Source organism: Pan troglodytes, chromosome X, assembly GCF_028858775.2.
Source record: "Pan troglodytes isolate AG18354 chromosome X, NHGRI_mPanTro3-v2.0_pri, whole genome shotgun sequence".
Taxonomy (NCBI): domain Eukaryota; kingdom Metazoa; phylum Chordata; class Mammalia; order Primates; family Hominidae; genus Pan; species Pan troglodytes.
Window position 1 is genome coordinate 127,850,251 of NC_072421.2, and position 11,712 is coordinate 127,861,962.

The following is an 11,712-nucleotide window of genomic DNA, read 5'->3' on the forward strand; positions in this document are numbered from 1 at the left end:
TATTGGGATAAGGACAACAGAAGATTTACCTTTTCACCTATCTTCTTCACTTTTCTGCCATGACAGGGATGCTTTGATGGGTCTGTGCGTTAGCAACTGACTAGGAGCGAAGGTCCAAGTGGGACTCTGGACTGGGAGCGAGGGCTGAGACTAAAGTCGCCACATCAGGCTGCTTGTTCCGTTCACTCAGCAAATATTTATAGCTAATCTAACCAGTTTCAGATATCGTTCAAGAGCTGGGGGTCCTGCAACAGCCCAGGCTTGTGCCTTTACCCCATTTCACAGAGAAGAAAAAGCGAAAAACTAGAGAAAAACCACCTCTCCAAGAGGTAACCGCACGCAGCGCGGAAGGCTGCTAGTGCGCAGGCGCCAAGCCCCGGTACGCCCCGGCTCTTCCGGCGCGAGGTCACCGGATCGACTGGCCACTGGCGCCGGGGCCGCGCATGCGCTGCGCTGCCTTTCCCGGGCGCTGATTCCTGAGTGCTGAGCCCGAACCCGAGGAGATGAAGTAAGGCGTCAGCTTCCTTTTGAGGAAGGAGCAGCGGGCCACTGGGGGTGGTCCACCGGGGCTGGTGTGGTAGAGCGTCTGCGGGGCCGAGGGGCGGGAGCGGCGCGGGGACTGGAACAGCTCGTCCCCTAGTTTTGCTCTTCCTCAGCTCCGGCCGGTTCGCACTTACTTGTCTGCTTTTCTGCCTACCCTCCCCACCCCCCCCCCGCCACCGTGAAGCCCTTTAACTAAGGTGAAGCTGATCAACGAGCTGAATGAACGAGAGGTCCAGCTTGGGGTGGCCGATAAGGTGTCCTGGCACTCCGAGTACAAGGACAGCGCCTGGATCTTCCTGGGTGAGGGCCACATCTTTCTTCCGCAGTGCTCTCCAGATTCTCCTGCTCGGTTTCCGACTATTTCGGCATTTTCACCCTTCACTCCTGCTTACATTCATCGCCCACCTTCATATCCATCTGCTGTCTGCCCGGGAATCCGTGTTACATCTCTTTTCTGCCCCATTTTTAGTTTTCCTTCCCTGCCAAATCAGTGCTCATGAGAGTTACTGTTTGCCATTTGCTGTGCTAAGGTTCAGGGACTGTTGTTATTTCTCTCTCACCCTCTGACCCATTATACTGCTGAGGAAATTGGGGTGCAGAGAAGTTAAGGGACTTCCTTAAGGTCACATCGCTAGTAAGCGCAACAGGCAGAACTATAGCATTCTAGAACTCATGGTCTTAGCCACAGCTCCATATTGCTACCACCACCCTCCCCCATTCCCCTTCCCTTCCAGAATTCACTTTGCTCCTCTAGCTCCTGCTTTCTAGTCCATGGCCACGTTACCATTACTGTATTCACTTTATATCACAATCAGTAATTGTACAAGTTTGATGCTTCAAAGAGGTTATTGTACCAAACATTGTGCTAAGCACTTTATATACATCGTTTTATTTAACTCTTATAATAATCTTGCGAGTTACATGCTAATATCCCCATCTTACAAATGAGGAAATAAATATTTGGAGGGGAAATTATTCCCTAGGAAATGCTTAACAGTGTCTTTATAACCTTTGTCTATGTGTAGGTGGGGTTAATCATGACATATGTAGACTGATTTTGTATCATAGCTGTAAATTTGTGGGTAATGAGCAGATGAATTCAACATGTTTGTGGAAGCAGAGGTTTGTGATGGAAACTATCTGCTTTGTCCATAGGATTTTGGGTGGCAGGAGGACTGAGTGATCAGATTAGTTTCGTTAGTGGTGACCCCGACTTCCACTCAAAGTTAATTACTCCTTTTCCTGTACTACTGGCACCTTACATGTACTTCTGTCATTGAGTCAGACTTAATTTCTTTCTTTCTTTCTTTTTTTTGAGCTGGAGTTTCACTCTTGTCGCCCAGGCTGGAGTGCAATGGCACGATCTCGGCGCACTACAACCTCTGCCTCCTGGGTTCAAGTGGGTCTCCTGCTTCAGCCTCCTGAGTAGCTGGGATTACAGGTGCCCACCACCTCACCTGGCTAATTTTTTTTTGTATTTTTAGTAGAGCCGGGGTTTCGCCATGTTGGACAGGCTGGTCTCGAACACCTGACCTCAGGTGATCCACCCGCCTCAGCCTCCCAAAGTGTTGGGATTACAGGCGTGAGCCACGGTGCCCAGCCCAGACTTGATTTCTTTAAGGGCAGGGCCTATTGCTTACTGTTTCCACCCCTAGTGCCTGGCCTAGTGCGTGGTATGTAGTAAACACTTGGTAAATGTTGGTGGAACTGAAACGTGGTTTTCTCTTCTAGGAGGACTTCCTTATGAACTGACTGAAGGGGACATCATCTGTGTGTTCTCACAGTAAGTGTCCTTTCATTTCCTGCCTCCTGAGTCGACAGAGTACTTTGTTTCTGTAATACATTTTGTGGCATCACAAAAACCACTTATTTTCACTCTAGGCTGAATGGCATCCCTGCATGGGGAGGGCTGGAGCTTCTGTTCTAGATCAGTCCCAGGACATGGTTCCAGAATGTTCTGTGGGAGATCCAAGAGGTTTGTTAATTTGGGAGGGCATCTTGGGGATCCTAGTCTATTTCTGTTGTTTTTCACTGAGGCTTGTTCAGCCTGGGCCTAGACTGGAACAGACTGGACTCCTTGGGCTCTTGCAAACTAGGGGTAACCCATGGTCACAGGGCCCTTCTGGCCCTTACCTGTGTGGCGTCATATGATTGGGGTAAAGCACAGAGGAATTGGGGTAAAAAACAGAAGGTCGTAGTTTGCTTTCTTTGTTTCTCTATGAGTGTAAGGTTAGTGAGCAAAGGCAATCTCTGCCTGGAGGCTGAGAATCACAGCCCGAAGGGAACAAGAATGAATAGGAGACCTGTATATTCTTCATTCTGCTGAGGTGTTAGCAGCAGCATTTCGTGGGAGAGGGTGTTGACAGCTCATACTGGTAGTAGCAGCTGGTAGGAGAGGGGCTGGGCAGCTGGCCTGCAACCCCAGAGCTAAACAGCACAGTTAGTCCACAGGGCCAGAGGACCTTGGCACAGGTGCAGAGGACCACTACGTTTGGGTTTTGTAGGCCTTGGAAGCATAGTACTGTTTCAGAGAAGTTGGACAGCATGTACAGGTAGCGGACCATGGCAAAAGGGACTGGCCAAGCGAACACAGGTAGCATACACTGGCAGAGGGATTGCTATGGGACCATCCATGGACAGAGGGCCCTGGCCAAGTGGTTGAGCCACTTATGGGGCAGCAAGACATGGGAAAGGAATTGGGCAATACCCGTGAGAAGAAGGCTGTGATAGAGAACCTGGGCAACCCACACAGGTGGAGGGCCCTGGCAGGGACAAAGATTGCTTCCTCCAACTTCTGGATGTTGGGAAGTTCACAGCAGGTGCAGCCTATAATTTCTACCCCTTTGTGGTACTTCTACTCAGCCTTCCATCTTGGAGCTGTTCTACTTGCATTAAGTAATGATGAGCTAACGTGTGCATGTTTGTTTATTCTAATTATCTATTCTCTATTCTGGTTACGCACATTGCTCTCCATGAAGATTGCCTTTGCCGCTGATAACAGTGCCTTTCAAAAAACTACTTTGTTGGCTGGGTGCGGTGGCTCACGCTTGTAATCCCAGCACTTTGGGAGGCTGAGGTGGGCGGATCACCTGAGGTCAGGAGTTTGAGACCAGCATGGCCAACATGGGGAAACCCTGTCTCTACTAAAAATACAAAAATTAGCCAGGCATGGTGGTGCGCGCCTGTAATCCCAGCTACTGGGGAGGTTGAGGCAGGAGAATTGCTTGAATCCGGGAGGTGGAGGTTGCAGTGAGCCAGGATTGCGCCATTGCACTCCAGCCTGGGGGACAGAGCAAGACTCCCCCATCTCAAAAAAAAAGAAAAAAGAAAAAAAAACTACTTTGTTTTCTGATTTTGGAAGGTAATATATAGTCATTATAGAACATTTGGCAAAATAAAGTATAAAGAAGAAAATAGAACATACTCTTAAGGAAAACCTTAATGTTTTGGCATATCTCTTTATCATTTTTAAAAAGATGTTGGACATTATTTCCAATGGTTTGCTATTATGAATTATACTGCAATGTACATTATAGTATATAAATTTTTGTATGCATCCCTCATGGTCTCTTTAGTGAAAGAGGAATATGGATCAATATGTTAGCATTTTAAAGATGTTTTATAAACATTGCCAAATTGCTCTCCAAAAGGTTGTACCAATTTCCACACTCATTAGAATGCCCATTTTTCTGAATCCTGATTAACAGTGACTATTTAAAAAAATATTTGCCAAAGGGCTTCTCATTATTACTTTGCTTTGCCTTTATTTCATCATCAGTGAGGTTGAACATCTGTTTATAGATTTGCAGCCCATTATTTTTCTTTGTAAATTGTCTATTCATATCCTTTGCCAACTTTCTTCTACAAGTATTTTCCTTATTTTCTTGTTGATTTTACATGAGCCCTTCATGTATGAAGGATATTAACTCTTTGCTATAGTACTTTGTTGTGTATTGTATTACAGGTTGAATATCCCTTATCCAAAATGCTTGGGGCCAGGCACGGTGGCTCACGCCTGTAATCCTAGCACATTGGGAGGCCGAGGCAGGTGGATTGCCTGAGCTCAGGAGTTTGAGACCAGCCTGGGCCATGTGGTGAAACCCCATCTCTACTAAAATACAAAAAGTAGCCAGGTGTGGTGGTGGGTGCCTGTAGTCCCAGCTACTCTGGAGGCCAAGGCAGGAGAATCACTTGAATCGGGAAGGTGGAGGTTGCAGTGAGCTGAGATAGTACCATTGCACTCCAGCCTGGGCAACAGAGTGAGACTCTGTCTCCAAAAAAAAAAAAAAAGAACAAAATGCTTGGGACCAGAGGACCAGAAGTGTTTCCAATTTGCATAAATGTAATGAGCTATCTTGGGGCTGGGACCCAGATCTAAACATAAAATTCATTTATGTTTCATATACACCTTATACACATAGACTGAGGGTAATTTTATACCCTCAATATTTTCAGTAATTTTGTGTGTGAAACAAAGTTTGTGTACATTGAACCATCAGAAATTAAAGGTGTCAGATATGGAATTTTCCACTTGTGATACCATGTTGGTGCTCAAAATGTTTCAGACTTTGGAGCATTTTGAATTTTGGATTTTCAGATTAGGGATGCTCAGCCTGTACTATGGACTTATTTTTTCTTAATTTGATATGTTATACTTATCATTATTCTTTCTTGATGCTCAGATTTTCCCTATTTGAGGGTCAACATGAGTTCCTTCAAGCCAGTGCCTGTATTCTTTTTTTTTTTTTTAATTCTTGTTTTGAAATAATTTCAGGCTTAATACAGGAACATTATCAAATGGCATAAAGAATACCTGTATCTCCTTCACCCAGATCCCCCAGCTGTTAGCATTTTAATTTAGTTGATTGTTCTGAGAAAGGGCCTTGCTCTGACACCCACACTGGAGTGCAGTGTTAAGACCGTAGCTCACTGTAGCCTTGAGCTCTTGGGCTACTGTCATATGTAATCTACAGAAAGGTAGTGTTACTTCCTTTTTTCATTTCTTGTATCTGTTTTATCTAATTGCATTGGCCTATACCTCCAATTTAGTATTAAATAGTTCCTAAACTTAGTTGAATTGGCTCTAGTATTTCTCATTAAGTAGGATGCTGGATTTTGGGCTGAAGTGTATGTATGTGATTATGTAACATATCTATCAATTCCTATTTTCTTTTTATGACTTTATTTTTAAATTTATAAACCTCTAACTTACCTGGAATTTATCTTTTTGTAAGGCGTAAGGTAGTTTGTTTTTCTAATGTTTTTTCTTTTTTTTTTTTTTGAAACAGGGTCTCTCTTGCTCAGGTTTGGAGTGCAGTGGCATGATCCTAGCTCACTGCAGCCTCGAACTCCTGGGCTCAAGTGATCCGCCCCACGCACCCTCCTGAATGACTGGGACTACAGGTGCACACTATGCCTGGCTAATTAAAAAAAATTTTTTTTGTAGAGACAGGGGTCTGGCCGTATTGTCCAGGCTGGTCTCAAACTCCTGGCATCAAGTGATCCTATGGCCTCGGCTTCCCAAAGTGCTGGTATTATGCACGTGAGCCACCGTGCCTGATCTTTTTTTTCTATTTCCTTTTTGTTTTCCTATTTCTATCTTCCTTTTTGTTTGTTTGCTTTTTTTAGAGACAGGGTCTTGTTCTGTTGCCCAGGCTGGTCTCGAACTACTGGCCTCAATCCTCCTGCCTCCCAAAGTGCTGGTATTACAGGTGTGAGCCACCATGCCTGGCCTTTTTTTTTTCTATTTAATTCTGCCTTCTTGTTTGTTTGTTTGTTTGTTTTAGAGACAGGATCTTGTTCTGTTGCCCAGGCTAGTCTTGAACTGCTGGCCTCAAACAGCCCTCCCACCTTGGCCTCCCAAAATGCTGGGATTACAGGCATGAGCCACCATGCCGAGCCTAATTTCTGCTTTTATCTCTATTAACTGCCATCTGCTTTCATTAGGTTTGCTTTCTTCCTTTATGTTCATCCTTTCTCTTCACAATAAAATTCTTTTAAAATTACAAATTTTCCTGAGTATGACGTTAGCCACATTTCATAAGTTTTGGTATATATTCTCATTTTTGCTATTTTCTAAATAGTCTGCCATTTATTTGTTTTTAATTTTGCTTCGTCTTCTCTTTCATGCTGTTGTTAGGAGAGTAGCTTTCAAGTTCTAGTTAGGTAACATTTTTTTTTATTTAAAATATCATTTCCAGCTTTATAACATTATAACTGGAAACATGATCTGTTCTGTTTTTTGTAGTATAATTATTGAGGTTTACATTGAGACCTAATCCATAGTCAATTTTAATACATGCTTCATGGATTCTTGAAAATGTCATCTTGTAGGATTCAAAGATATCTATGTATCTAATAGTCCTACATTAATATTTGTTATTATAACAGAGTAATTATTAATTAATCTGATTTTAGTTTATTTCTGTCCACTTTGTGCGTGATAAACTTCAAAGTGATGTGTTAAATTCTCCCATAACTTTCTCTATTAGTTTCTTTTTGCATTTCGAATAGCTTTTTTAATTAAAATTTTTGATTTCTTAATTGGCTCATAACGTTTTCCTGGCTTATACCTTTGTTGTGTATTTAGGCCTTTTTCAGTGTAAAATAATCTTCTTAGTCTCGTGATATTTTTATTTTGGCCTTGAATTAGTCTTTGCTCTGGATATTGCCACCCATTTTTTAATTGGGGGTTCCTGTTCTTGTCTGACTTTTTCTTTGCAACCTTTCTATGTCATCTTGTTCTAGATGCATCTCTTGTATACACTATATTATTTGAATTTTGTTTTATTACCTTATCTGCATGTTTTTGCCTTTTAAGTCAACAGTGTCTTACTCTTTTATAAAATAAATAGATATGGGGAGATTGTTAACATTAATCTCGTGCGGGACAAGAAAACTGGGAAATCCAAAGGATTCTGTTTCCTCTGCTATGAAGACCAGAGGAGCACAATTCTGGCCGTCGACAATTTTAATGGGATCAAGGTGAGTGTGCTTATTAAGCAGGTTGGTTGGACTTTTTCCCCATGTATAGGGGTTGCGTTTTCTACCTGGTTCCCGCAGACACAAGGGCAGCACTTGTGAGCTTGGTGTGTTGCGGGGCTGCAGAGATGTGGAGACACTGGTCAAGAAGAGATTCCAGGAAATAATTCTGTTGGCTCATGGTCCTGCAGGACTTGCTTCTTTTCCCCATGTGTTAACAAACCATCTCCCCAGGAGCATAGGCACCAGGCCTGCCTCTCATCCAGGCCTCTGTTTTTCACCTTTCTTTTATTGTCTACTGTCATCTCTGGTGTACTGGAGGATGAAGAGACTAGCAAACATTGCTCTTCCATATTGTTGTGTGTTGGGGGTTTTGGGCTTCATCATGGCCTCATAATCTAGTACATAGCCATGTATGTCTGTCATATATCTCCAGTGACCTAGCATATTGGGCCCTAGAAATTCTCTAGTTAAAATCTGATGGCAGATTCTACAAAAGTAATTTCATCCTGAAATTTTCTCCCCCCAGTTCCCTCTCATTTCCACTGTCATAAGTGAGGCACTGAGTTCTTAGAAGGAGATAGCGCAAGTCAGGCTTATTGATGCTCCATGTGGTTGCTGCACTCATTTAGGAAAAGAGCTGCAGTTGAAATGAACAGTGTCACAGAGTTGGTGGGGGGAGGCTTGAGTTGGAGAGTTTGTCACTGATTCACGAGTATGGAATAGCTGGAGATTATAGAACAGAGTGGAACAAGGTTCTAGGCTTGATGTTTAAGGAAGCCAGCAGTCAGAGGGCATCACTGTAAAAGGAAGGTTTTCCAAAGTGTTTCAAAATGGAGAAGAGGATACATGAGAGAAGCCACTCAGGCTTCAAGGTAAAAATAAAAATCTGCTCTTGTATTGGAACAATAAAAGCCAAACTTTAAATTTTGGATGACTTTGCCTAGGGAGTAAGTCTGTATCTGCCTAAAAATATAATATTTTTATTTTAAGTGAGGTGTTAATTTTTTGGGGGGTGGGGGAGGGGGACAGGGTCTCACTCTGTTGCCCTGGTTGGAGTGCAGTGGCGTGGTCTTGGATCACCACAACCTCTGTTGCCTGGGTTCAAGTGATTCTCCTGTCTCAGCCTCCTGAGTAGCTGGAATTACAGGTGTGCGCCACCATGCCCGGCAAATTTTTGTATTTTTAGTAGAGATGGGGTATCACCATATTGGCCAGGCTGGTCTCGTACTTCTGACCTCAAGTGATCCACCCGCTTTGGCCTCCTAAAGTGCTGGGATTACAGGTGTGAGCCACTGCGCCCGGCCAGAGGGGTTAATATTTTGTTGTTGTTCATCTGGAGAGATGTGATTCGTTGTGCAAGAATCAGTGTGAGCTGATTGTTCCAGTATGGTGGGGCTAGAGCAAGGTGTGAGGGCTTAAGAAAAAAGCAAGTGCCCTTTTCTTGATTCCTTTCTCCCTCCAAACTATTGGTCTGACTTTGCCTCCTAATTACTGGGTAGAGAAAGCAGTTGTAGCATTAAGCTAGATTTCAAGAATTCCTTCTAGTTGCCAGACCTTCCTAGGGTATGTTTCACTGTAAACTTAGGTTACAGATCAAGGGTGATTCATTGTGTATCTAAATCTCAGTCTTCCCTGATGCTTGTGCTTTGAGGTAGTTTTCCTAGTCTTTTTCATTTTATGGCACATACAGAACATGAAGATATTTGTATGCTGCCCCAGAGTAAAGTGATGAGGCTGCTGGTACAACTGCCCCAGGCCTCATCTGGCTGCACTGAGAGCTGAGTGTATTAATATTTAGGTGTACATGCTATGACACACCAGTTGGACAGGTCTGCTTTAGTGACAGAATTTAACAAGAAGGTAAAGGATGTAGTTCAAATCATGGTTCTCTGTAGCTTGTGTTCAAATAGTTTGACAGTTTGGTATGAGGGCTGTCTTCACTGAAGCATCGCCTATCTTGCTTAGATCAAAGGAAGAACTATCCGAGTGGATCATGTGTCTAACTATCGGGCTCCTAAGGACTCAGAAGAAATGGATGATGTGACCAGACAGCTCCAGGAGAAGGGCTGTGGGGCTCGTACCCCCTCACCAAGTTTGTCTGAGAGCTCTGAAGATGAAAAACCAACAAAAAAGCACAAAAAAGGTAAAGCATTAAGACTTAAGAGAAGATTCTGGGTGGTCTTAATGTCTGCTCTTCCTTGCATTCACTGATAGTTGATAATCAACTCAAGTGTGAAAGGGGAAGGTGTGGGGAAGCATAGTTTAATTGGGGAAGCAGGGAATATCAGTGGAAGGCTGGTGCTATGGGCAGAATTGTGTCTCTCCCCAAGTTAATATGGTGAAATCCTAACCCTCAGCACCTCAGAATGCGACTGTATTTGGAGATAAGGTCTTTGAAGAGGTAACTCAGGATGGGAATTACCTTGTACAGCCACTTGACATATCAAAGGTGACAGACATCCAAGTTGGCTTCTCGGAGGCACTCTCCTGGAGGCCTAGACAGTGGCTGCTTCATGCTGCTGCCAAGGTTGTTCTCCTTATGCACATTCCCCACTTCCTAGCATGTGAAAGTTTCTGTCGCCCAGGCTGGAGTGCAGTGGCACGATCTCGGCTCACTGCAAGCTCCGTCTCCCGAGTTCATGCCATTCTCCTGCCTCAGCCTTCTGAGTAGCTGGGACTAGAAGCACCCGCCACCACACCCGGCTAATTTTTTTTTTTTTTTTTTTTTAGTAGAGACGGGGTTTCACCGTGTTAGCCAGGATGGTCTTGATCTCCTGACCTCGTGATCCGCCCGTCTCGGCCTCCCAAAGTGCTGGGATTACAGGCGTGAGCCACCGCACCCGGCTGTGAATGTTTTTGAACTGTAGCACCTGTGGTTGATGTAACGTATTCAGAAAAGAAAGGTGCTTTTTTTTTTTTTTAAGGGAGTTCTTTATTTTTTTCCCTTTTCTTATTTACTGCTTCTTTCTTTTATTCTCCAGACAAAAAGGAAAAAAAGAAAAAAAAGAAAGAAAAAGAGAAAGCCGACCGGGAGGTACAGGCAGAGCAACCATCCTCTTCGTCACCCAGACGCAAGACAGTAAAGGAAAAGGATGACACTGGCCCTAAGAAGCACAGCAGCAAGAACTCAGAGAGAGCTCAGAATTCAGAGCCCAGGGAGGGGCAGAAGCTCCCCAAATCCAGGACGGCCTACTCTGGTGGAGCAGAGGACCTAGAGAGGGAGCTGAAGAAGGAGAAACCCAAGCACGAGCACAAGTCCTCAAGCAGGAGGGAGGCAAGAGAAGAAAAGACCAGGATTAGGGACAGAGGGCGGAGCTCAGATGCACATTCTAGCTGGTATAATGGGCGTTCTGAAGGGCGTAGTTATAGAAGTAGAAGTAGGAGCCGAGATAAATCCCATAGGCATAAAAGGGCCCGACGCTCCCGGGAGCGGGAGTCTTCGAATCCCAGTGACCGTTGGCGTCACTGAAGACTTCAGCTGCACAGTAGATTTGGAAATAATTATGTTTTTTAAATGCAGTCAAATTCAGTTGGGTGGTTACTATTTTTGTATCTAAAACTTCTGGGGCTGGATTCTTTTAATCCCTTGACTATTTAGAGTCATTGGGAGGGCTGCAGTTTCAACAGCTAGATATCCTGGATATTGTTTGCACCATCCATTGTCCCTGTACCAGAGTATGTATCCTGAACTTTGGTTCATAAATATGGCTCTTGAACCCATAGACCCCAGTTGAAGATGGAATTTTCAGGAAAGGGAAAATACTAGATAATTCTAGAATTCTAGTCTTCGTGTTAGATGTTTATAGCCCAGCATCTTGGGACCTTTCCAGTTACTAGGTTTGGATAGCTTGATGTGAACGAATGGGATAGGATTTTTAAAATCTGCCAGCTCCATGCCCAAACCCTCCTGTTTGCAGAACTTTTTAATGTCTTTTCTTTTTCATTAAAACTTTTTTGTTTGATATGCCTCTTTCCACATTTTTTCCTTGCAATGTATTTATTATTTATTTGTATTTAGGTGAAATTCACATAACATAAAGTTAACCATTTTAAAGGGAACAATTCAGTGGCATTTGGTACTGAACATCCACAGTGTTGTGTAACCATTGCCTCTGTCTAGTTCCAAAACATTTTTTATCATCCCAAAATGAAACCCTGTAGCCATTAAACAAGAACTCCCCGTTT

The 11,712-nt window shown here is 43.7% G+C and overlaps 1 protein-coding gene across 2 annotated transcripts; it reads left to right on the forward strand.

The window, feature by feature from the left end:
* Positions 1–391: 391 nt before the first annotated feature.
* On the forward strand, positions 392–11,489 carry RBMX2 (RNA binding motif protein X-linked 2). Of its 2 annotated transcripts, XM_063804644.1 has the most exons (7): positions 421–508; positions 728–843; positions 2,275–2,326; positions 2,425–2,518; positions 7,398–7,527; positions 9,493–9,670; positions 10,509–11,489. In XM_063804644.1, exons 4-7 carry the CDS (start codon positions 2,430–2,432, stop codon positions 10,994–10,996), a joined length of 885 nt encoding a protein of 294 aa, XP_063660714.1. In that variant the 5' UTR covers positions 421–508; positions 728–843; positions 2,275–2,326; positions 2,425–2,429; the 3' UTR covers positions 10,997–11,489. The 2 variants fall into 2 exon arrangements, with proteins under 2 accessions (XP_016799501.1, XP_063660714.1); XM_016944012.3 differs by lacking the exon at positions 2,425–2,518 and having other exon boundaries at positions 392–508.
* Positions 11,490–11,712: the final 223 nt, after the last annotated feature.

Coding starts and splice junctions, on each gene's coding strand:
- RBMX2 (XM_016944012.3), top strand. Junction 2,327..7,397: donor ATCATCTGTGTGTTCTCACA/GTAAGTGTCCTT, acceptor TAAAATAAATAG/ATATGGGGAGATTGTTAACA. Junction 9,671..10,508: donor AACAAAAAAGCACAAAAAAG/GTAAAGCATTAA, acceptor TTTATTCTCCAG/ACAAAAAGGAAAAAAAGAAA.